The sequence below is a fragment of the Bufo gargarizans genome, chromosome 11 (genome assembly GCF_014858855.1).
Source record: "Bufo gargarizans isolate SCDJY-AF-19 chromosome 11, ASM1485885v1, whole genome shotgun sequence".
Classification (NCBI taxonomy): domain Eukaryota; kingdom Metazoa; phylum Chordata; class Amphibia; order Anura; family Bufonidae; genus Bufo; species Bufo gargarizans.
In genome coordinates this window covers 26,605,000-26,631,435 of record NC_058090.1, presented here as the reverse complement: position 1 = coordinate 26,631,435, position 26,436 = coordinate 26,605,000, and the positions used below count along the sequence as shown (strand labels likewise).

The window sequence follows — 26,436 nt, the reverse complement described above, 5'->3', positions numbered from 1 at the left end:
CATTCCGCTCTGGATGATGTGGAGGCAAACGGATCCGTCCTGACACACAATGTAGGTCAATGGAACTGATCCGTTTTCACTGGCACAATATGGCACAATAGAAAACGGATCCGTCCTCCGTTGACTTTCAGTGGTGTTCAAGACAGATCCGTTTTGGCAATGTTAAAGATAATACAAACAAATCCGTTCTGAACGTATGCATGCGGTTGTATTATTGGTGCGGATCCGTCTGTGCAGGTCAATGACTGATCCACACCAAACGCGAGTGCGAAAGTAGCCTTAGAAACAAAATTTCTGTCTGTACTACATATAAGGTGCCCAGAGGACAGGCATTGGGATTATTGTTTTGGAAGGATGGATACTCTATATGGATGCTATATTTCCATATCTCTGTCAGGACACGAGGATTCTATTCAGCTCATTTAATCCTCTGAATCATAATTGGGTTTGTACCAGTGGGTGGTAACCTTTAAAAGTCAGCAGAAATAAATCCTATGCAAGACTCATCAGCGTTCAATGTCGAGTCAATATTGCAAATGTTCTCAGGTATAATAGATATTATTATCTTATGATCCAGTATTATGGCGATGGAATATGGTGGACAAAAGCGCGGCATTGTGCTTGTTGTATGGAATGAACCTGTGCCAGCCTTGCATGTTCTGATACTGAGAGGCATATAGTTCACTGCAGGTAGTCTACAGTTGCAAGAATAAGTAAGTGAATCCTTTGTAATTACCTTAAAGGGTATCTGTCAGCAGTTTTGTACCTATGACACTGGCTGACCTGTTACATGTGCGCTTGGCAGCTGAAGGCATCTGTGTTGGTCCTATGTTGTTTTAATTAGAGATGAGGGAAATTATGAAGAATTTGATTTGGCTGTGCATTCCTATGTATGTAGTGGGTGCAATGACGGGGAACGGCGATTGCGCTGGCCCCCCTACCCCCATCATTGAACCCCTTAGATGCTGCATTCATCGCTGATCGTGGCATCTGATATTAAAATGAAGGACTTTCAGGTGCTAATCCAGTTTAAAAAAAACATACTCACCTTATCCATTTGATTGCGGAGAGGCCATTGCAGCCATCTTGATTGAAGACACTGTGCAAAATCTCGTGCGGTGACGTGATGACGTCACCCCGTGCAATATTTCACCCCAGAAATACTGGGGAACTGAAGCACAGGGGTGGACAGGACACAATTCCTCCTCAACGTTTAACAGATCTTGTTTGCAGCAACAGAAAATGTTTGGTGAAGGTAATTGCTGTGAAGGGGATCTGCGAGTTATTTAAGGGGTTGTCTTCACCCACGGAGCCCCTCTGACATGAGCATCGGAGCATGAAAGGCTCTTCCTTGCCCTGCGCTGAATCGTGCAGGGCAAGGGCTTTGTTCTGGGGATCCGGTGACGTACTGGGCTCTCCATGGGTAAGCTAGAAGGAGTCTTCCTCCTAGCAGTGAGGCCGGTGACGTCACCGGCACTAATGGGCGGAAGCCTCCCCTTAGCAGTGAGAAATGTAAACAAAAAAGCCCTTGCCCTGCGCGATACAGCACAGGGCAAGGGAGAGCATCGGAGCATGAAATGCTCCAATGCTCATATCAGAGGGCCTGCCTGGGTGAAAATAGGGGTATGTCTGGGTTCAGTTCTGAACCCAGACATACCCCTTTTAATTCAAGTGTTCACTTAGTTTTTCTCACATGCGTGTGTGTTTAGTTTTGTTAGATTGCATTTGTCTATAATTGTGACTTAACCGTAGATATTAATTAGACCATTATATTATTAATAATCCCTGCAAAAATTCGGATCATTCCAAAGGGTTCACTTTTTGCAAATGTATTCCAATCCATGTGGGTGCAATCAGATAAATATCTTCTGTGTCTGTATCTCTTTTATTTGAGATCAAATTAACCATTTCTTTACTTTTAGAATGAAAGAACCTATTCCTTTTGTGGGACCATAGAATATATGGCGCCCGAGATCGTCAAAGGTGGAGATTCTGGACACGACAAGGTATTGAGATGAATATATTTTTGTATATTGATGCCACTTGAAACATTCTCAGAGAAGTCACCGCTGATCTCTAGTGAATGCATAGCCTGCATTCTCAGTGATGTCACCGCTGATCTCTAGTGAATGGATAGGCTGCATTCTCAGTGATGTCACCGCTGATCTCCAGTGAATGGATAGCCTGCATTCTCAGTGATGTCACCGCTGATTTCTAGTGAATGGATAGCCTGCATTCTCAGTGATGTCACCGCTGATTTCTAGTGAATGGATAGACTGCATTCTCAGTGATGTCACTGCTGATCTTTAGTGAAGGGATAGGCTGCATTCTCAGTGATGTCACTGATATCAAGTTGACCATTCTTTAAAGGGGTTGTCTCATCATGGACAATGGGGGCACATCGCTAGGATATGCCCCCATTGTCTTATAGGTGCTGGTCCCACCACAGGGACCCGCACCTATATCGACAACGGAGCCCCGCAAGTGAAGGAGGGCGCATGTGCAGCCATCCTCCTTTCATTTTCTATGGAGCCGGCGAAAATAGCCGAGTGCTGGCTCAGCTATTTCCGTCGTCCCCATAGAAATGAAATGAAGCGGGGGCCGCGCATGCACGGTACGCTCCCATTCACTTCTATGGGAAGCCGGCTTGGTGGTGGCCGGACCAGAGTCCTCCAGCCACCACTTTGCGGGGCTCTGTTCTCGATATAGGTGCAGGTCCCAGGGGTGGGACCCGCACCTATAAGACAATGGGGGCATATCCTAGCAATATGCCCCCATTGTCCATGATGAGACAACCCCTTTAAAGCTAAACATATTTCATTGTGCTGTTTCAGGCTGTCGACTGGTGGAGTTTGGGGGTCTTGATGTATGAACTGCTAACAGGAGCGTCGCCTTTCACTGTAGATGGAGAGAAAAATTCACAAGCTGAAATTTCTAAGTACGTCCTGTTGTACTATGACAGATGTGACTTCAGCAAATATCCTAAAAGTAAAGTCAGATTCAGCCTCTTGTATGATTTTCATTGCCCATTCCATAGGATACTGCCCCTGTCACGCATAGCCCTGTCCTAACATCATGCCCCTTCTGAAATACTCTGTGCTGCTGGGGACCCTGCTCCTTCTACTGTGTAAAACTCAGCCTGTGACCTCTCACAGGAGGAGCAAACACTTCTCCTGAAATACTCTGTGCTGCTTTTTCCACTATGTAAATGTCAGCCCATGACCTCCCACAGGATCAGCACACCTCTGTCCTGAAATGATCTATGCTGCTGGGGAACCCTGCTTTTTCCACTATGTAAATGTCAGCCTGTGACCTCCCACTGGATCAGTACACATTTATCCTGAAATGCTCTGTGCTGCTGGGGAACCCTGTTTCTTCCACTGTATAAAGCTTAGCCTGTGACCTCAAAGAAAATTAGTTCTCTCCTCTGATTTTCTCTGTGCTGCCGGGTACCCTGCTGCTTCTTCCACTACTTCTTGAAATTGTGCTGCTCTTTCTCCTATAAGAATTACAAAAAAGTTTAATATAGAAACAATAATAAAAAAGACCTAGCATGCCACTGATAGAACAGTCATATTAGTATTAATATTTGGTTCCCGGAGGCACGAATACGGATGTTGTTTGCTTTTATGCAGGAGAATATTAAAAAGCGACCCGCCCTATCCTCAAGAAATGAGCGAGCTGGTGAAAGATCTTATTAGAAGTCTATTGATGAAAGATCCTAAAAAGCGCCTTGGCTGCGGTCCAGCTGGCTCCGATGAAATAAAGAAACATCCTTTTTTCCAGGTAAGTAATGCTGATCATATAACGTGCCTATACTGTGTACGGTTCTGGATGTTGCACCATCAGAAAGTATTGCTCACTTGCATATTTTATAAAATATATTTTGTAAAATATACAAAATGTATATTTTCGGTCAAAATGCTTGCAAAGTGGCCTTTCCTCAGTATAGGCCATTATTATCTGATCAGTGGGGGGGGGGGGGGGAGCTGACACCCTGCACCCTCACCGATCAGCTATTCTGCAGTATTCCTGGCGCTGGAAGTCAGTACCAGAACTACACAGCTCAGTCCAGTGTGTAGTACACAGAGCTGGTTACTTCAGCATGTGAAGGGGAGCAGTGCTGCAGTAACCAGCTCTGTCCACTACACAGTGGATAGAGCTGTGGATCTCTAATGCCAGAGCTAGTGCAGAACACCTGACCAACGAGGGGTGCTGGGTGTCAGACCCCAGACGATCACATAGTGAAGGCCTACAGTGCCTTTAACTTTTTATTTTATTTTGTTATGTTGCTCCTTGTGCTGAACTAAAAAAAAACAAATCAAGTTTTCCACCTCAATCTGCATTCAATCCCCCATAATGAGAAAGTGAAAACAGAACTTATACATACGTATTCAGACACTTAAAACTTCGCTCCGGGGGCTCCCGTTTCTCTTGATTTATCTTTAATATGTTTCTACACCTTGTTTGGAGTCACCTCTGGTTGAATCAGTTGATTGGAAGACGCAGCAGACAAGGTCTCACAGCTGACAATGAATGCGGAGCAAAAACCAAGCTTGGAAGAGGAAGGAGGAGTAAGAATTGCCTGTAGAGCTCAGAGACGGGATTATGTGCAGGCACAAATGTGGAGAAAGGGACAAAAACATTTCTGTTGCCCTAAGAGTAATTATTAATTACTTAAATGGAAGAAGCTTGGATCCACCAGGACTCTTCCTAGAGATAGCTGCCCCACCAAGGTAATTGGGAGAAAAGGGTCTTGGTAAGAGAGGTGACCAAGAACCCAATGGTCACTCTGGCTGAGCACCAAAGATCCTGTGTGCAGATGGGAGAAACTTTCAGAAGGTCGACCACCTCTGCAGCCTCCACCATTCTGGGCTTTATGGCAGAGTGGTCAGAAAGAAGGTTCTCCTCAATAAAAGACACAGGAAAGCAAAAAAAAGCACCTAAAAGACTCTCAGAATGTGAGAAACAAGACTCTCTGGTCTGATAAACTTTTTAGCCTCCGTTCTAAGTGTCATGTTTGAAGGAAACCATGCTCATCACCAGTCCAATGCCATCCCTATAATGAGGCATGTTGGTGGCAGCATCGTGCTGTGGGGTGTTTTTCAGCGGCTAGGACAGGGAGACTGGTCACGGTTAAGAGAAAGCGGAATGGAGCAAAGTACAGAGAGATTCCTAATGAAAGACTGATGTAGAGCTCTGGACATCAGACTGGACTGAAGGTTCACCTTCAAAGAAGACAATGACCCTAAGCACACAGCCAAGACAACACAGGAGCAGGGACAACTCTGTGAATGTCCTTGAGTGGCCCAGCCAGAGCCCTGACTTGAACCCAATCTCTGGAGGAACCTGAAAATGGCTGTCCACGGACAGGCCCCATCCAACCTGACAGAGCATGAGAGGATCTGCAGAGAAGAATGGCAGAAAATCCCCAAATCCAAGTGTGGAAACCTTGTCCATCATCCCCAAGAAGACTGGTGGCTGTAATCACTGCCAAAGGGGCTTCAACTGAGTCCTGAGTAAAGGGTCTGAATACTTATGTCAATACAAGATTTTAGGTTTTCCTTTTCAAAAAATTTGCAAAGATTTTGAACATGCTGATTTTGATTTCTCATTGTGGGGTACTGAGTGAAGAACGATGGGGGGGAAATGTGAACGGTTTTTTTTTCAAACTTTTAGCACAATGAACAACATAACAAAATGTGAAGGGGTCTGAAGACTTTCCGTAAGCACTGTTGTGGGGTCATTTATAAAACTGGTGTAATGTAGAACTGGCTTAGTTGCCCATAGCAACCGATCAGATTCCACCTTTCATTTTCCAAAGAAGCAGTCAAAAATGAAAGGTGGAATCTCATTGGTTGTTATGGGCAACTAAACCAGTTCTAATTTACACCAGTTTGATAAATGACCCCATGCATTCTAAGGATAAGCCATCAACTGTTAAATCCTGGAATACCCCTTTTAAGATCATCACACACAATAGATTAATGTTGGCAAAACTCACCAATTTCAGCTAGACTGGCTGACCTTCTAATGTGTACGAGGACCCAGAAAAGGAACAGGCTGTTGGAATTCAGCACGCCTGATCCTTTAGATGATAAGCTGCCAGAGGAGTGTAGAGGGGGACTGAGGTTTTCAGAGAGGAACAAAGGGGACCAGTATCATGTTTAGAACAAATGCATGGTTTTAGGAGAGAGCTTACATTTTAGTTGATGGCTGTCTATCCTGTATGCCCGGCTTTACTTTGGTGCAGTTTCCTGCTGCTCAGATCCTGTATTTCTGTGCTCGGCACTGTGAACCAATCCGACATCACCCCCACTTCTGCTCTACTTCCCCTCTCACAGCATGCAGGCCTTGAAAAAGAGAGAAGCTGCAGCTGCATCCCCCTCCTCCCTGCCTATTATGTGCCCCGTTACTGCAAACATATATTTTGGGGTGACTGAGGTAGCTATGAGCATTTACAGAGACGCTGCAGGGCAGGGAAAATGAATTACAGGCTGCTAGAAGGATCATATATTCACATGCACTACTGATTTAAACAAGTTAATGGAGTTTTACGAAGAGATGGACCCCTGGGGCAGTCTTAATGAATTTCAGTTTTACCTTTCAGGTTTCGCCAGCCCTTTACTGCCCTCAGCTTCTGTGTAATTAGACTTTTCTGGGTAAATTAACTTCAATTATTCTTATGCGTAACTTTTCAGACCCTGAATTGGGAAGATTTAGAAGCAAAGAAAGTCTCTGCTCCTTTTAAACCGGTCATCAAGGACGAGCTGGACGTGGGCAATTTTGCGGAAGAATTTACAGAAATGGATCCCACTTACTCTCCAGCCGCTCTCCCCATGAACGCTGACCGGATATTTCAGGTACCTGAGGTCTGAGCTCTGCGCACTGGGGCCTCTGCGTGGCTGCCAGATCTACAAGGGGGGTATCTTGACCCTCTAAGTTAATCCTCTCATTGCTCAATGTGCTTTGCTGAGTCACAGATAAGACTTTCCTTGTAACGAGCTGCAGAACAAGACGTCTTACACCGGTTGGAGGGCTTAGTATCTGGCAGTGCACCTAAGATTCAATAGTATTGATTTGTATACAGCAAATACCTCTCTACAAGGATAAGTCATTATAATAATGACAAAAGAAGAGCGTTCACTGGATTATTATAATAGGAGCTTACAGTCTAAAGCTGCCGTCTGTACTGATTGCTTCCTAATATGATATTTGCAGAGCTCGGAGCTTGTCCTGCTAAGCTCCTGTGTTGTAAAATACAAGAGGTGATCTGCAGCAGCGCTCTGCTTGCACCGAGGAATAACTCGTCATTGATTTGAGTGGGGCTGTATTCCAGTACTAGGCATGGTGCCTGGCTGAGAGTGGCACAGTGTCTGAAGGATACCTGTGGAGCCAGAGCCTCTTCATTCCCAGTGCTGGACTAGTAAGATTGAATGTAATGTTGCAGGTTGCATATATAACTATGTAACTCAGGATCAGTACAGGATAAGTAATGTATGTACACAGTGACTGCACCAGCAGAATAGTGAGGGCAGCTCTGGAGTACAATACAGGAAGTAACTCAGGATTAGTACAGGATAAGGCTACTTTCACACTAGCGTTCGATCGGATCCGTTCTGAACGGATCCGATCATAATAATGCAGACGGAGGCTCCGTTCAGAACGGATCCGTCTGCATTATATTTGCAAAAAAAAGCGAAGTGTGAAATTAGCCTGAGCGGATCCGTCCAGACTTTTACATTGAAAGTCAATGGGGGACGGATCCGCTTGAAGATTGAGCCATATTGTGGCATCTTCAAACTGATCCGTCCCCATTGACTTACATTGTAAGTCTGGACGGATCCGCACGCCTCCGCACGGCCAGGCGGACACCCGAACGCTGCAAGCAGCGTTCAGGTGTCCGCCTGCTAAGCGGAGCGGAGGCTGAACGCCGCCAGACTGATGCAGTCTGAGCGGATCCGCATCCATTCAGACTGCATCAGGGCTGGACGGAAGCGTTCGGGTCCGCTCGTGAGCCCCTTAAAACGGAGCTCACGAGCGGACAGCCGAACGCTAGTGTGAAACTAGCCTTAGTAATGTACGTACACAGTGACTCCACCAGCAGAATAGTGAGTGCAGCTCTTGAGTATAATCAGGACATTACAGGATACATAGTGTATTTGTAATGTATTTCCAAAGTCAGTCAACCTTGTATGTAGATTCACTCTGTGCATGAATGGTAAATGGTGATCAGAAGTGACTGTAGCTCTTCAAATATTTTCTATTTTACTACAAGTCTAAATGAGGTCCTGGTAAATATTTTCCATGGAGCTCTGCTTTCCCTTGGGGTCTGACCAGTGATGAATATTGCTGTGTGTTGAGCTCTGCTTCATCTCAATAAGGCCACTTGGACACAACCGTGACAAACGTATGAGTCCACAACAATAGCCCCGCAGGCGGCCCGGCATCATTGTAATCTATGATGCTGTGCGCTCCCGTGCGCACGATCAATGCCGCTCCAGTACATATGGCCCCCTCACGGACCGTATATCTCGGAGGGCATACAGTGGTGTGCAAGAGACCTAATTGTGAGGTTACAGCTGCTTCTTGACCACCGTGGGTTACAATACGGTTGAGCTGACTTGTCTTGGATGCTGGCAGCTTGGCATGAGAACACCATCGATCCCTTGCTTTATTAAACAAAAGCTGACTTGCTTTATTTCTATGGATTTCTGCAGCTTTTTGGCATCTCGAGAGACATCTGAATGTTTTCACAAGTGCAGGAACAGCTGCAATGTATTTTTATCCTTTTTATTTTTAACGTCCGTGCCATGTTTACACGTGTGATGATTACACAGTGTACTCTGCACCCCCCACCCCATCCCCGGGCTCCAGCTTTTTTTTATGGTCACAACCCCCATATTGTGCATGCACATCATTAATATATAGGTGATTGCAGTCTCAATATCCTAGCTAGATATTAGTTATTGAATAGAGGTGATTTATTTTTTATTTACAGGGTTATTCCTTTGTTGCTCCATCCATCCTATTCAAGCCCAATGCTGCCATCGCAGATGCTGTCCAGTATCACCTTGGAACGGAGCGCCCAGGAGTCACAAATATTGCAAGGAGTGCTATGATGAAGGTACAAGTGCGGAGACATCATTTCTTTACAACCTTAGCTGCTGCAGAACCTTTTTCTGAAGAGTGTCATTCGCAGATTGCTTCAAAGTAGTGCTGCAGCAGCTGAGGTATTACAGAGCGTACCCCACCAGTGTCTGCCATAGTACATGCCCCTATTGCTGAACAAAACTCCTCCCCTGCCTAGCAGCCGCGGACCCACTCTTATAGGTAGTTGTGGCCCCTTAAAGGGGTTGTCTCCCTTTAGCAAATGGCATTTATCATGTAGAGAAAGTTAATACAAGGCACTTACTAATGTATTATGATTGTCCATATTGCTTCCTTTGCATATTGCCTCTATTTTTCCATCACATTTTGCACTGATTGTTTTCAGGAGTTTCGACCACGCTGCAATCCAACAGAAGTGGTCGTGCTTGCACATAGGGAAAAGCAGCAGTCACTTCGCCCACCTATTATCTGTGCTGCAACATTATGCACAACCCCTGGAAACAAGCAGTGAATGTGATGGAAAAATCAATCATTCCAGCAATGGTTGCAGCATAGTTGATATGTTCACATGATGGTTCTTTCTGCAAATTTCAGCGCATAATATGTGCATATTTTGTGCTGATGTAGACCCAAACCATGTCTCATTGATTTAAATGGGAAATATGCTCCACAGTTTATACAGCACCACATAAAAAAAGAAGTGACCTATCACTCCTTGGCCTGTTTTCTGCACCGCATTTTCCCAGTCTATGGGAGGCAAAAATATGCATGCAAAATTAAAAACCGTGTCAGAAAGTAGTAAATGCTAGTAAACATGTGGATTTCTGGCACTGGTTTCTTGAAATCAGAGTCATCCTGTAAAAGAACAAACATTGTGTGAACATACCCTAAAAGTAAAGTTTTGGCAACCAACAGATGTCATCCAACTTTTAAAAGAGTTATCCAACCCGTATAATGTCCCCCAAAATACCCGGGCCCTTCATACTGGTCCTACTTAACCCGCTCCCTGAGACCCATGTTGCTCCCGCACGGCCGCCTCTGCATCACCCTGTCGCACAGATCAAAAACATCCGGCGACAGAGGAAAAGGCAACCTGGTAGCGTCACACAATCCATCTGTCAAGGCAGCAGCACATTTTACTTTGCTCCGATGTTTCTTCCTTGCAGGCTGTCTTGACTCGTAACTTATTTTCTTTCCTGGAATATACATTCCAATATGTTTTTTTCCCCCATGTTAAGTGCTAACTTGTGAACTGCATGAAATTCATTTCCTGGCAGGACTCTCCTTTTTATCAGCACTACGAGCTCGATCTGAAGGAGAAGCCGTTGGGCGAGGGCAGTTTTTCCATCTGTCGAAAATGTTTGCACAAGAAAACCAACCAGGAGTACGCTGTGAAAATAATCAGCAAGCGGTACGTGGCCCAAATGCTGCAAAGTGTGACAGAGGGACCTCATTATTGCACGCACAGTAAAGGGTTGGCTGCTCAGCGCTCCTGTACAGTAATGGATTAGACACAAGCATATTCCCAGCTCATCAGAATAATGTGTTTCTGTAAAAATGGCAGGATGGAAAAATCTCTTCTTGGGCCTCTTTCACACTTGCGTTGTTAGGATCCGGTGTGCACTTCCGTTGCCGGAAGTGCCCACCGGATCCGTAACACCGCAAGTGAACTGAAAGCATTTGAAGACTGATCAGTCTTCAAAATGCGTTCAGTGTTACTATGGCAGCCAGGATGCTATTAAAGTCCTGGTTGCCATAGTAGTAGTGGGGAGCAGTATACTTACCGCCCGTGCGGTTCCCGGGGCGCTCCAGAATGACGTCAGAGTGCCCAATGTGCATGGATGACGTGATCCATGCGATCACGTCATCCATGCACGTGGGGCGCCCTGACGTCACTCTGAAGCGCCCCGGGAGCCGCACGGACGGTAAGTATACTGCTCCCCCGCTCCCCACTACACTTTACCATGGCAAACAGGACTTTAGCGTCCTGGCAGCCATGGTAACCATTCAGAAAAAGCTAAACGTCAGATCCGGTAATGCGCCGAAACGCCGTTTAGCTTAAGGCCGGATCCGGATTAATGCCTTTCAATGGGCATTAATTCCAGATCCGGCCTTGCGGCAAGAGTTCAGGATTTTTGGCCGGAGCAAAAAGCGCAGCATGCTGCAGTATTTTCTCCGGCCAAAAAACTTTCCGGTCCTGAACTGAAGACATCCTGATGCATCCTGAACGGATTTCTCTCCATTCAGAATGCATTGGGATAATCCTGATCAGGATTTTTCCGGCATAGAGCCCCGACGACGGAACTCTATGCCGGAAAAGAAATACGCAAGTGTGAAAGAGCCCTTATTTAACACCATAACGACCAAGCGGCGTTATGCACAGCGCTTGGTGCAGGGCTTTCATCTAGAGCCCTTAGGGTTTAAAGCTCTTGCTTCCGCAATCTAGGAGGAGCATTAAGGTCCCTGAATATAGACATAAACGGTTTACTACTGCTCTGCAGTCTTCTTTGATCTGCACATAGTGCTCAATACACACTAGACAATGAATAGAGGAAGTGGCTATCTATTGAACCTGTCTTCGTACAGCTGCAGGGTCTTAGCAGACCCAGATCAGCACTGCCTGTGAACAATGGCCAAATTGCTAGTTTCACACTAGCTCTAGATATCCGGAAGGCTGCTGGATCTCTCTGCATTCCGGCATTACTGGAATCTTGAAAGTCTCCGTCCAGCCCCATTATCTAAAAGATAATCCGGCCACAAGCCGGCAAATATGCTGAGAATTGACTGGAAGAAAACCGCTGTGTATTTGCCAGAATGCAGCCGGATCTCCACCGGTCCCCATTATAGTTAATGGGGCTGGACAGAGACTTTCAAGTTTTCGGTAATGCTGAAATGCAGGGAGATCCAGCAGGCTGTTCCCCTGCCAGAACAGCCTGCCGGATCTCTAGCGCTAGTTTGAAACTAGCCTATCGGTGGAAAAAGTGCAAATTGCAAAAAAGTGTCGGTGTCGCTCAGAGGTCTTTTAATGACCTCTCAGGGTACATATGTGCCAAAAATACATTTGAAAAATAAGTGTGGGGAAAAAGACAAAACAACAAAATAAAAAAAATGAAGAAACCATCCCTATTATTGCCCTGTTCTCGTGAAATTATAAATATTATATATAAAAAACAACCAATACTATATAGGGAACTAATTTTAATAATTTATTTTGGTGTCAATTTGTATATTTAAAGAATAAGCAGCTATAGTTTGAAAAAAATACTTTTTTTTCTGTCCTCCACAAATAAAACTGAAAAATAAAGCAAAAAAACAACAACACATTAATAAAAGCCATAGGTGTCATTTAAAAAAAAAGCTACAAATATTATTTTGGTAGAGCAGCGCCACCTTGTTACTGATATCACTGATTTAATTAGTGATTGTGATCAGACATGAGATCCACGCACCTTTATGCTAGAGAAGCAGCTATTCATCTATTACTGCTGACAACCAGCCTGTATATCATGACTGACAGGTTGTCCATCACTGATATAATAGTAATATAATTACATTGTGATCAGACACGAAATCCACTCACCTTATACTTCAGTAACAGCTATTCATCTATTACTGCTGACAATCGGCTGAACAACCTCCGCACTTTTTCCGCATCCTGTGGATAACATTTTGTAAAATCTCATCCACCATGCTGCTACTGTAAAAGCTGCAGATCCTCCCACAAAATCCAGACTAATTTCCCTAGTAACAAGGGCTGCTGTGCAGGTACTGTGGAAATGCTGGGTATAATTTTCCTTTAACTTATTTTTGCTTTCTGTATTCAGAATGGAGAGTAATACCCAGAAAGAAATAGCAGCAATGAAGTTGTCTGAAGGTCACCCCAATATAGTGAAGTTACATGACGTTTACCATGACCAGGTGAGTGATTGTGTTAACTAGTGCTGATGTGCTAAAATAGGAGCAGAAAGAACCGTGCCGAGGGTTGTTCCATTTCAGACATTTATTGTATATCCACAGGATATGTCATAAATGTCTGATAGATGCACGTCATCTCTAGAACTGTTCCTGACCTCTTCCCGCCTGGATGTGGTGGCCATTGGTGGTCATACAGATATAGCAAACCCTCAGCTGTGAGAAGTATTACGTTTGCATGGATTTAAGCAATTTTAAAGGGCATCTGTCAGCAGTTTTGTCCCTATGACACTGGCTGACCTGTTGAATGTGCTGTAGGCAGCTGAAGGCATCTGTGTTGGTCCCATGTTCATATGTGCCCGCATTGCTGAGAAATATGATATTTTGTTATATGCAAATTAGCCTCTAGGAGCAACAAGGGGGTTACCATTACACCTAGAGGCTCTGCTCTCTCTGCAGCTCTTTCTAATTTGATTGACAGGGCCAGGTAGGTAGTGATGATGTTTTCAATGCCTGGCCCTGTCAATCAAAGTGCAGAGGACGCGGCAGTTGCAGAGAGAGCAGAGCCTCTAGGTGTAATGACAACGCCCCAGTTGCTCCTAGAGCCTCATTTGCATATATTAAAGCATAATTTTTCTCAGCAATGTTGGCACATTTGAATGTGGGACCAACACAGATGTCTTCAGCTGCCAAGGGCACATGCAACAGGTCAGCCGGTTTTATAGGTACAAAACTGCTGACAGATGCTCTTTAAACATCAACGATTATCTTTCTACGTTAGTCAAGTATTGATTACAAATAGCTGATAGCAGGATCATTACATGACCTACAGTCATCTTCTCCATCTGAAATGGCTGATAACAGAGAGAAATAAATTCTATTCATCTGTCCTACCGTCAACCTCTCAGAATACACAAACTTTTGGTGCAGTTTTCCCTTAACTAGACCAATATAATGATGTAATCTACAGCGGTTTGTGTGAATTTTCTCACCATTTCTCTTCTGTACATTTTCTCAGCTTCACACATTCCTTGTGATGGAATTATTGAAAGGAGGGGAATTATTTGAGCGTATCAAGAAGAAGAAATCTTTCAGCGAGTCTGAAGCCAGCCACATCATGCGAAAACTGGTTTCAGCAGTCAGCCATATGCACGACGTGGGTGTTGTACACAGGGACTTGAAGCCGGAGGTACGTTTTTACAGTGATTGGGCAAAAGATGAATAACTATTTTCCATCTCTGTAGGTGCAAAATTCTCTGCTGCTTAATTTCACCATAAATCTTTAAGACTTTCTTTTTTACTGATTCAGAGCTCCAAGTCCCCTGCTTCCCTTCACACTTCAATAGAGATACATTAGATAGAGAAAAATTATGGCTGCCTGCAACTGCCACTAGAGGGAGCTCACTGCATACAGATTTATACAGCTTTCAATGACCTGAATGCATACCACTACTCCCCCTAGTGGTGGCTAAAGGAAGACTGCCTTTCATAAGTCGATACACATGCTCGACACGCAGGAAATGCCTGGAGATGCCTGCTCAGCCAATCGATGGCCATAGTGGTGACTTGCCCAGCCAGTAATTGGCTGAACAGGCATTTCTTTTGTGTCCAGCTAGGACCGGAAAGTGGAGATCAGTGGGGACCAGAGCAGTGTCAGAACAGTAGCAGTGGAGAATTGAGGATTGTGAGAATGGCTTTTTCTATTTTTAACTGACTGGAGCAACTACACCTATCAAGATATATTATGCAGTTGTTTAGCAGAGAATTTGCACCTATTTATATGAAAAGAAAAAAAAAAAAGATGGGTGCAGTTTATCAATTATCCATTATGAAATTTAAAGGGGTATTTCCATCTGGGAAATTGATGGTATATTGCTAGAATATGCAATCAATGTCAGATAGGTGCTGGTACCACCTCCGGGACCCGCTCCCATCTCCAGAATGGGGTCCCCAAAGTAAACAGAAAGCAGCTGCACATACAAAGCCACCCTTCATTCACCGCTATGAGAGCTCCGTAAATAACGGAGCTCTGGCTGGGCTATTTTCAGTAGTCCCGTAGCGGCGAATGGAGGGGTGGCTGCACGCGCGCAGTATGCTCTACCTTTAATTTGGGAGCCTCTAGATAGGAGCAGGTCCCAGAGGTGGGACCCGCTTTTTGACCTTCATGGCATATCCTAGCGATTTACCAACCCCTGTAAATAACTCCTGCTGTTTGCAAAACTACAACTCCCAGCATGGTGTGACAGGCTATAGCTTGTCATATGTCTTTTTGTCTGTTGTTTAATTTTCCTATTTTTTTCTCTACAGAATTTGCTGTTCACGGATGAAAGCGATAACGCTGAAATAAAAATCATAGATTTTGGGTTTGCACGTTTAAAGCCACCGGATAACCAGCCCCTTAAAACTCCCTGCTTTACTCTGCATTATGCCGCACCAGAACTCTTGAACGCAAGTGGCTACGATGAGTCATGTGATCTCTGGAGTCTGGGGGTCATTTTAGTAAGTTGAAGCTCAAATTATGGTTCTCCCCCTCCCACACACACATTTTTTTGTTGTTGCAGCCACCGTTATGGGAACACCCTGTGATAACCTTGCACTCCAAGTTGCTATCTATCTCCAACCTTTTCTTGGAGCACTTGAGTAACATTGTAAAATTAAACTTTACTACTTAGTTTTTGTTCAAACTTTATTATGGGCTGTTTTAGCCAGCACAATCTTGGCCCAAAAAAGTTTGTGCACCCCTTATGAATGGCAAGCTTATAGGGCAGTGATGGCTAACCTCCGGCACTCTAGCTGTGGTGAAACTACCACTCCCCGCATGCTCCATTCATTTCTGTGGAGTTCTGAAAACAGCCATGCAAGTGTGCATCTTGGGAGTTGTAGTTTTACCACAGCTGGAGTGCCGGAGGTTAGCCATCATAGTTATAGGGGTTCTACAGCCATTTCACCTAAGCAGTCATTTGCATTAACCTGCAGAAGAAAGATGTCTCCGCTGCACTTGCACAGGCTGTAGGCTCTTACGCCCAGGTCCCGACCAGATGCGACCACATCCGGTTGAGACATGGACAGAAGAGCTGTGCAGTGGAGTCGGTGGTATCACAGAGGGAAGGACAGGTAAATACTATGTAAAGCATCTTCCTTCTGCAGGAATTGCCCAGTAAATCTGAAGTTTGTCTTCGTTAATCACAATAATTAATTAGAACTTATTATTCTTCTCAGTATACAATGCTGTCGGGTCAGGTGCCTTTCCAGTGTCATGAGAAGACTCTGATGTGCGTCAGCGCTGAGGAAATCATGAAGAAGATTAAGCAAGGCGACTTCTCTTTTGAAGGAGAAAGCTGGAAAAACGTTTCTGAGGAGGCGAAAGAATTAATACAAGGTACAGGTCTGGCTACATCGTGGCCTAGTCAAAGATGCAGATGTTAGGCAAGTAAATACATTCACCAGGAAACTGCAGCTTTCGGTATTGACCCCCTGCACCATGACAAACAGGGGAGTGTCCGTGTGCTATCTTCCAAAAGCCACTGGGTCATTCCCTGGTCCTGGAATACCATAAACCAGACCCCATAGTGAACTCCAGAAGTGCAATTCTAACTAGTTAGTCTGTATGGCTTGATATGTCATTGCATTGCCATGGATGCGGCAGAAACAATGCATTCATCATGGCTGCAGTCTTCATGAAATCTGTCCTACAATGGGTACCTTTAAATAAAAAGTAGGTGCTGCCACCAGGGGACACAGTGTTGTCCTGGTGCAGGTGCCTTTGCATCCTCTCCTGTTGTATATGCAGGGCTCTCCAATTTGTGATTCCCCAGCTGTTGCAAAAATATAACTCTCAGCATGCTCTGACAGCCCACCTGCTGGGAATTGTATTTTTGCAACAGCCAGATTGGAGAACACTTTAGTATGCAGTGTTTCAGATATATTTTTTTTGCTTTTTTTTTTATTTATCCTCAGGGCTTCTTACTGTAGATCCAAATAAAAGAATCAAGATGTCGACCCTGAGGTATAACGAATGGCTTCAGAATGGCAGCCAGTTATCTTCCAACCCACTCATGACTCCAGATGTCCTGGGCTCAGCTGGAGCATCGGTGCACACTCATGTGAAAGCCACATTTCATGTAAGATTACATCTCATAGTTCACAGCAGGAGAATGGGCATTTTGGATAACAGACTATTGGAACAATGTCCCACTATATATATATACAAAAAAAAGGGGGCAGCACAGCCTCAAAACGGTAATGGATGCACGGCCCACTGGGAAAGGTCGATCCCACAATAATAAGTAGGAAAAAGGCAGCACTCCAAAGAAATAAAATAAAAAAAATACTTTATTCCCCTCAGTGGCAATGGCGACGTTTCGGCTCTATATCAGAGCCTTTCTCAAGCTTTGCTTGAGAAAGGATCTGATATAGAGCCGAAACGTCGCCATTGCCACTGAGGGGAATAAAGTATTTTTTTTATTTTATTTCTTTGGAGTGCTGCCTTTTTCCTAAATATATATATATATATATATATATATATATATATATACATACATACATACATACATACATACATACATACATACATACATACACCCTTTTAACAACCAGCTTCCAGAATGAAGGGCACTTCACCCCACTGCTTCTTTAGGATACACCTCCTCTGTCTCATTGGGGGACACAGGCATTGACCATGGGTATAGCTGTTGCCGCTAGGAGGCGACACTAAGCACACACAGTGTAAGCTCCTCCCTCTTCAGCTATATCCCTTCCTGCAGGGACCAAGCTAATCAGTTTAGTGCAAAAGCCCAAAACCCAAACCCCCTGCTAGTTCCCGCTCTCCGGAAGAAAAGGAGGACCAGAGGTTCCCGTAAAAACCTCTGCCTCCTGCCAGCAATCGCATCACCACGGCCACCCCAGCGAAAGTCCCCTCTGTTTCCAGTGTAGCGTCCCTCACCAAGGGCCCGCACACCGAAGGTGGTGATCTGGCAGGGGGGCAGAAGACTTTGGACAGGTGAGTAGGAGACTGCCCACAGTGCCCCCTCCAGATCCCTCTCCTCCCCATGTGTGATGGTCCCCATGTGGTCGCCCTGTACCATTGGCAGTAATAAGAGCCCTTTAAATGTTAAATGCCACCTGGTGCAAGGCTCAGGGGGCTGCTCCTATTGTGTGGCCGACCCGCCTCTGTGTTGAGGATATTACCACTTCTACAGGGCCGCCGGGGCCATTGGTAATTGAGGCCCCGGATTTATTTTGGGCCTACTACTGGGGCCGTCCATTTCCACGGCGGCATCCTCCTGAACGCACCTGGGAGAGGAGGGGGGTGGAGTTTCCTCCTGAGCGCCACTTCCTGGTCGGCGCGCCGGTTCTGGGGCAGCCTAGGCCATTGTTAATTGAGGCCTGCAGTGCCCCCACGCCCTGGCCGACATCTGGGTTCGGCTGGGGAATGCTGACGTGTGTTCCAGTGAGCGCGGGGGGAGGGGCCAGAGATGATGGGTGAGAGCTGAGAGCCAGCGTCATTTTTTTGGGGGTGGGGCTTTTGTTCACCCTGCCCCCACGCCAACAACAGAGCAGAGGGCGAGTGGGCTCCGCCCATTTCCGGGATTTTAGGCACCTGGCGGAACACTGATGGGGCTTGCTGCTTGGAGGCTGGGTGAGTGTTGTTTGTCCCTTCTTACAGGGCCTAACCTTTCCCTTTTTTCTCATTGGGATGACAGGGGTGTCATTATGTCTGAACCCAGGCCCCAGGTCCCGAAGCAGGCGGTCCCTTTGGTGCGTCATTTTGCCTGCGCATCTTGTCGCACAAAATTTCCATTCCCTCAGTCAGACTCCCTCTGCTTTGCGTGTGCTGCACCGCCATCAAGTGACTTGGCTCATTACTTCCCGCTGCCCAAGCTATGGAAGAACCGGAATGGGTGCATTCCCTGTCTAGGGTGGTACAGGATGTCTCTAATACCAACAAAGCTGTTGTGGATATATTGGGGCGTTTGTCGGCAAGGCAGTCCTCTGACCGGTCCGACTCTGGTGATCACAGGGCGCGTGCCCATCACGGCCGTCCCACAAAACGGCCAGAACATCTTCCCCCCAAAAGGGGTTCTGTGTCTACCGTGTCCTCGGCCTCTCCTCCTCCTGCTAGAGAGTCTCACTCTGACGTGTCCTCAGTTGAAGAGGCATGTTCCGAAGAGAGAGGGTCAGATGAGGATGTTGTCTCACCGGAGGGTCAGTCGTCCAAACTGTTCTCCATGGTGGACAATTTAATTGCGGCAATTATTGAGACATTGTAGGTTGAGGATCCAGCTCCGTCATCTGCCAGCGCGGGTGTTTCCTTTAGAAAATCCCGTCATTCGCACAAGTGTTTCCCCAACCACCAAGAGTTTGATTCCTCTCTCTCCAAGGAGTGGAATTTCCCTGATGGACATTTCATGTTGCCAAAACGCTTGAACGTCCTTTATCCTTTTCCGAAGGATTTGACTAAGAAATGGTCGTCCTCACCTATAGTGGACCCGCCAGTTTCCCGCTTGGCTAAACATACTACCTTGCCAATGGCGGATGGGGCTTCTTTTTCTGATAATAAAGATAAGAAGCTGGAAGCGTTTGCAAAATCTGCCTTTGAAGCAGTGGGCACAGCGCTGCAGCCGGTGTTTGTCTCTACATGGGTGAGCAAGGCTATGGGAGAGTGGGCAAGTAATTTACGTCAGGGACTCGACTCGGGAGTCCCCTCAGGGGAACTTGCAGATGTGGCCCTGCAGCTCTCGCATGCCAGTGCATATATTTGTGAAGCATCTTTGGGCGCGGCCAGGTTTATGACTCGCACGTCAGCCCTGTTGGTGGCTATTCGCCGTACCCTATGGCTCTCCTGCTAGGCGGCAGATAATGCTTCAAAGAGGACCCTGATGGCCCTCCCCTTTTCCGGCGGCAGACTTTTCGTAAGCACCTGGAGGAGATAATTTCAGACGCTACAGGTGGTAAGAGCACCCATTTACCACAGAACAGGCGATCTAATAGGTCAGAAAAGCGGAATCCTCTTTTTTCGGATATATCCCAGCCCCAAGAGGGCGTCCGACAAGTCGGCCACGGATCGGAAGCGCAAACCTTCCTTCAAGCCGCACCCTGCCTTTAACACTAAGAACTCCGCTGCATGACGGGCGGCTCCTGGCGCCCTCCATTCGGGTGGGCGGCCGGCTTTATGTGTTTCAACATGATTGGCTGGCTCACGTCTCAGATGCGTGGGTGAGGGAGATCATTGTAGAGGGCTTCAAGCTGGATTTCACGAGTGTTGGAAAATTTCTCTGTTCAAGGGGTATGGTCACGCGAGAAATGCTCCCTTCCAATCAATGTTATGGCATTGAGGGCGATTCGGCTCTCTCTACGACATTGGGCCGACCATCTCAGGGGTTGTCCGGCGCGGGTGCATTCCGACAACTCCACAGCGGTGGCATACATCAATCACCAGGGCGGCACCCAGAGCCCGGCAGTCTTGGCGGAGACGGCGCTGATTCTCAGCTGGGCGGAGAAACATGTTTCAGCACTTTCGGCAGTTCACATACCCGGCGTCAACAACTGGATCGCAGACTTCCTCAGCCGGGATCGTCTCGATCCTGGCGAGTGGGTTCTTCACCCGCAGGTCTTTCGTGCCATCTGCGAGAGGTGGGGTCGGCCGGATGTGAATCTCATGGCCTCACAGTTCAACAACAAGGTCGAGGACTTCGTCGCGTGGTCCAAGGACCCCATGGCCCATCACAGGGGCCAATCTTTCACCCGAATTTAGGGTCGCTACATTTAACGGCATGGCTTTTGAAGCCGCCGTACTGGGTTTTCAGGTGCGGTGGTCCAGATCATGATTCGGGCCAGGAAGCCGTTGTCTTCCAGAATCTACCACCGGACCTGGAAGTCCTACTTTAGTTGGTGCGAGCGGCTACAGCTGTCTCCTGTTCGCTTTTCTTTGCTGCGACTTTTGGCTTTCCTGCAGTCGGGCATGGACTTGGGGCTGGCTCTCAGTTCTCTCAAAGGGCAAGTGTCGGCTCTCCATTCTTTTTCAGCAAAATTTAGCTTTGCTTTCGGCGGTTCGGACTTTTCTACAGGGAGTGGCACATGCTGCGCCCCCCCCCCCCCCCCCGCCCCTTCCGTCCTCCGTCGGATCCTTGGGATCTTAATCTAGTGCTGAACGCTCTCCAATCTTTTCCGTTTGAGCCTTTGCAGCAGGTATCGCTGTACCTCCTGTCTTAAAAGGTGGCTTTTTTTGTTGCAATTACTTCTATCCGTAGAGTGTCGGAACTCGCGGCTCTGTCACGTCGGTCGCCCTTCCTGATCCTCCATCAGGATAAGGTGGTCCTTCGCCTTGTGCAGTTCTTCCTGCCGAAGGTGGTGTCAGAATTCCATCTAAATTAGGAGATTATTCTCCCTTCATTTTGTCCGGACCAGTCTCATCCTCGGGAGCAGTTGCTCCATACCCTGGATTTGGTGCGAGCCGTTCGAGTCTCTGTCCCAGACGGCATATTTCCGGCGAACAGATTCACTGTTCGTGATTCCATAGGGACCGAGACCAGGGCTGGCAGCGTCAAAGACTTCCATTTCCAAATGGGTTTGCTTGGTTATTGTGGAAGCGTACCGCGTTAAGGACCGGGTCCCCGCTCTTCTGGGTGACTGCTCATTCGGCTCGAGCAGTGGGGGCCTCTTGGGCGATGCATCACGGGGCTTCGGCCCTTCAGGTGTGCAAGGCGGCTACCTGGTCGTCTTTGCATACTTTTTCCAAGTTTTACAGGGTGCACACCTTTGCATCTTCTGACGCTTCTTTGGGGTGTAGAGTTTTGCAGACAGCGGTTCTCTGATTGGCAGGAGGGTTGTAGTTAAGCCCACCCTCAGGGACTGCTCTGGAACGTCCCAAAGTCAAAGCCTGTGTCCCCCCCCAATGAGAAAACTAGATTTTTGTACTCGCCATAAAATCTGTTTCTCTTCCGTTCATTGAGGGACACAGCTCCCACCCATTCTTTTGTTTATGGGCCTTTTCGGGCCTGTGTGGTTCTGGGTTTGCACATAATGTGATTTTCTTATGTCTGGCTTCTCCTACTGCTTTTGCACTATACTGATCAGCTTGGTCCCTGCAGGAAGGGATATAGCTGAAGAGGGAAGAGCTTACACTTTGTGTGCTTAGTGTCGCCTCCTAGCGGCAACAGCTATAACCATGGTCAATGCTTGTGTCCCCCAATGAATGGAAGAGAAACAGATTTTGCGGTAAGTGCAAAAATCTAGTTATTTAGTATAGAAAACAGGTTTCTGTAGGTCTTGCTGCAACCAGGTAATATCCTGCATCGAGGCTTGTGCTGTGACTGGAGGAAGCAAACTCGGGGTTGTTAGCTTTGCAGCCTTTTTGCTCTGCAAGCCTCAGCTTGCTCATGTTATAAACCTGCTAAACTAGTTTTTCTCCCCAGGCCTTCAACAAGTACAAGCGGGAAGGTTTCCTCCTCCAAAACGTGGACAAGGCTCCACTGGCCAAGCGGCGGAAGATGAAAAAAAACAGCACAAGCACAGAGACCCGGAGCAGCTCCAGCGAGAGCTCCCACTCCTCCCATGGTAAAACCTCTCCGACAAAGACTGTGCAGCCACCCGGCCACAGCGACAGCAATAACCCCGACACTATCTTCCAGTTCACGGACTAGAGACACCCCAGAAGAGACCAGGAACGCGGCGGGGTGCCGTGCTGCAGAACGCCACTTGTGGGCTTGGAAGAAATTAGCCATTCATAAGAACCATTTGGTGCTGCAAGGGCTTATGGGAGTTGGGGGGGGGGGGGCGATAACTTTGGCATGGAGGCACTAGCGAGTGATGCTGTGAATGCTCCCCTTTCCTTTCCTCTCCTGCCCAGAAATGAGGCGTTTTAAGATCTTGTAAGGGCTGTTGCGGACAATCGCATATCTCGCCTTAATTTACCCCGCGGCTGCTGGGAAGGCCTCCATTTATCACAAAAAAAAAGGTTTGACCTGCCCGCTGAGAATGAGTGGTCACCCTGGGGGTGGCTTTTATTTGCGTATATGAAACAGCAGGCCTATGCAACCTTTGGCTTTCCAGCAGCAACCGGGGGCATGCTTAGACCTGTAGTTCAACAACCCTCCCCCCTTTTAATATTTTGTACTGTGAATGGTGGCACTGTCTTTGTGCTTGGCCTGTCATAGTCCTTCATTTCAAGTAGAGCCCAAACTAACGAGTTTCCAGCACGTAGCACTCATTATCCCCCTCTCCAGTTTTAATCAGTTTTGTACATGATTATTACGAGAACGCACTTGGACGCGGTTCAGGTGAACCCCGCAGGCGTCAGGCGGGGAGCAATTATTTTTTAAATTGCTTTCTGTGAACTTTCAAGTGAAATTTGCTCTGGCTTTTAGAACCTAAAGTCAAGAAACCGCAATGTTTTATTGGTCCGCTGAAGAGGTTTCCTCGCTTTTTATTGTTCGGAGCGTTTTCCACTGAGTTTACTGCACTAGATATGGAAGTTCTTATTGTGAGGGGGAGGGTTCAGGATGTCGCCCCATCCTGCCTCTTTTTATACATAGATCAGACTTGAAGCTTTCTGTACTGTAGCGGGTGAGGGCATCGTAGCATCGGCTCATGTCCTGCGACCCCCTGTTTGTGTATCTTGTCCTATCCGTGTCATGTTTTATGCAATTAATTGCATTTTTTAGTCCACCCCCTTAGGTTTGGCTTAGAGCCATTCTGTGAGTCCTGGCTTTTACGTAGCCTAGTCTTAGCGTTTTTCGGAAACGCTGTTTTTGTAATTGATACTGGAAGGGACTGCCTTGTGCTGTTTACTGTCGTTTTAACCTCATCCTGGATACGTTAGGGATTTTGCATACTGTGCACTTCTGCTTTTTTATTGGGGCCTTCCTGAGGCCGAGAGGTAAGGTCTTAGATAGACAATTTGAGGGCGTGGCCGTTGTCATGTGACTGGGAGCGCCGGGTTCCTCTTTTACGTAAAGCTGCGTACGATTTTATTAAACAAGCCGCAGCGGTGACTGGGTAGAAACCATTGAAAGCGCCAGCGCCCAGTCTTCCTATGGAGCTTAATCGATGCGTAAGGAACAGCGAGGGGGAGGGTTCAGGATGTCGCCCCATCCTGCCTCTTTTTATACATAGATCAGACTTGAAGCTTTCTGTACTGTAGCGGGTGAGGGCATCGTAGCATCGGCTCATGTCCTGCGACCCCCTGTTTGTGTATCTTGTCCTATCCGTGTCATGTTTTATGCAATTAATTGCATTTTTTAGTCCACCCCCTTAGGTTTGGCTTAGAGCCATTCTGTGAGTCCTGGCTTTTACGTAGCCTAGTCTTAGCGTTTTTCGGAAACGCTGTTTTTGTAATTGATACTGGAAGGGACTGCCTTGTGCTGTTTACTGTCGTTTTAACCTCATCCTGGATACGTTAGGGATTTTGCATACTGTGCACTTCTGCTTTTTTATTGGGGCCTTCCTGAGGCCGAGAGGTAAGGTCTTAGATAGACAATTTGAGGGCGTGGCCGTTGTCATGTGACTGGGAGCGCCGGGTTCCTCTTTTACGTAAAGCTGCGTACGATTTTATTAAACAAGCCGCAGCGGTGACTGGGTAGAAACCATTGAAAGCGCCAGCGCCCAGTCTTCCTATGGAGCTTAATCGATGCGTAAGGAACAGCTCTGCCGCTTTCAAATAGATTTTGTGCTTCACCTCCTCAGCAATTTCAAGATCTCTGTTGTCATTCAGTGAATGGGAACATTCTGGTTTCCATTTAGCGGCTGTGCATGCACCTGCAGGTTGACTCTAGGAAAGCTACTGTACCTGTCTCTCTTGGACTCTAGCTGATTGCTGTTAAAGGGGTTTTCCAAGATTTTTTATTTTTTACTGATATCCTATCCTCTGGAACACCTGGGAACCCCGCCGATCAGCCGCTTTGAAAAGGCAGCAGCGCTCCTGTGAGCACCGCTGCCTCCTCTCAGCTCACCGAGCACAGCGCCGTTACATTGTATATCGGCTGTACTTGGTATCTCAGCTCAGCCCCATTCAATTGAATTGGACTGAGCTGCCCGTAGGCTACTTGATCAATGAGCGTGTCGTTACTGGCCTAAGAAAAGCAGAAGGAAGGCTGTGGCGCTCACAGGAGCTCCGCTGCCTTCTCAAACAGCTGATCGACAGGGGGTTCCGGGTGTTGGACCCCCACCCAGCAGATACTGATGACCTATCCTGAGGAGAGCTCATCAGTATAAAAATCTCGGAAAAAAACGCTTTAACTGTGCCGATATGTTGGAATAAATAGCTGCTGTGGATGGGTTTTCAACCTTTAGAGTGTTTTCATTCATTGACAGCAAGCAGAGATCTAGAAATCGTGAAGACAAAACTTGCAAGTTACAGAACTGTTAGCTGTGCGAAGAATACGCTTGATTTACTAAAGTCTAGGTAGCACCTTGGTGAATGGACTTAAAGGGAACCTGTCACCGGGATTTTGTGTATAGAGCTGAGGACATGGGTTGCTAGATGGCCGCTAGCACATCCACAATATCCAGTCCCCATAGCTCTGTGTGCTTTTATTGTGTAAAAAAAAACGATTTGATACATATGCAAATTAACCTGAGATGAGTCCTGTGTGTGAGATGAGTCAGGAACAGGACTCATCTCAGGTTAATTTGCATATGTATTAAATCATTTTTTTTTTGCACAATAAAAGCACACAGAGCTATGGGGACTGGGTATTGCGGATGTGCTAGCGGCCATCTAGCAGCCCATGTCCTCAGCTCTATACACAAAATCCCGGTGACAGGTTCCCTTTAATGATGCTCTGGACACCCCATCCTCTCTTTATGGGGTAATTAAGGGGTGCACGCGCCTCAGTTGGCTGTCTTCGCTTGCTGATGACCTGATTTGAAAGGCTCCATCATAACATAGTAACACTCTGTAACAGTGATGGCTAACCTCCGGCACTCCAGCTGTGGTGAAACTACGACTCCCAGCATGCTCCATTCATTTCTATGGAGTTTTCAGACCAGCCAAGCATCTTGGGAGTCGTAGTTTTGTCAGAATCCCGCTAAGAGGACTGGGCTCCATTTTTTTGTGCGCGGTTTTAGAAGTAAATCTGCGATTTTTAATCTTTGTAGTTTTATACAGACGTGTACAAGCGAGAGACTATAGAGGAGAGGACAGGACTGAGCTGTTTCTTAGCAAAGAGAAATTTATTTTTATAAAACTGTAGCTTCTTGTCTGATGAGAAATATTAAATAAGTGTGTGTGTGTGTATATATACAGTATATATATATATAATGCACTCGGAAAGTCTTCAGACACTTTATCTTTTTTCATATTTTGTTATGTTGCTTCTTTTGCTACAATAAAATAAATTCCAGTTTTCCCCCATCGCTCTGAACTCAATCCCCCATAATGAGAACGTGAAATCACAATGTTAGAAATCTAATCTA

The 26,436-nt window shown here is 46.5% G+C and overlaps 1 protein-coding gene across 1 annotated transcript in view; it reads left to right on the top strand.

Annotated features, from left to right (window-relative positions):
- RPS6KA5 (ribosomal protein S6 kinase A5) overlaps positions 1 to 25,463 on the top strand; it is a 66,183-nt gene extending 40,720 nt beyond the window's left edge. Inside the window, exons 6-17 of the mRNA XM_044272112.1 lie at positions 1,923 to 2,006; positions 2,835 to 2,938; positions 3,636 to 3,786; positions 6,702 to 6,863; positions 9,002 to 9,127; positions 10,389 to 10,522; positions 12,936 to 13,029; positions 14,042 to 14,212; positions 15,331 to 15,522; positions 16,243 to 16,402; positions 16,981 to 17,144; positions 22,437 to 25,463. Coding sequence (XP_044128047.1) covers positions 1,923 to 2,006; positions 2,835 to 2,938; positions 3,636 to 3,786; positions 6,702 to 6,863; positions 9,002 to 9,127; positions 10,389 to 10,522; positions 12,936 to 13,029; positions 14,042 to 14,212; positions 15,331 to 15,522; positions 16,243 to 16,402; positions 16,981 to 17,144; positions 22,437 to 22,664 — 1,770 coding nt within the window. The 3' untranslated portion in view covers positions 22,665 to 25,463. The remainder of the gene's footprint in view (positions 1 to 1,922; positions 2,007 to 2,834; positions 2,939 to 3,635; positions 3,787 to 6,701; positions 6,864 to 9,001; positions 9,128 to 10,388; positions 10,523 to 12,935; positions 13,030 to 14,041; positions 14,213 to 15,330; positions 15,523 to 16,242; positions 16,403 to 16,980; positions 17,145 to 22,436) is intronic.
- Positions 25,464 to 26,436: the final 973 nt, after the last annotated feature.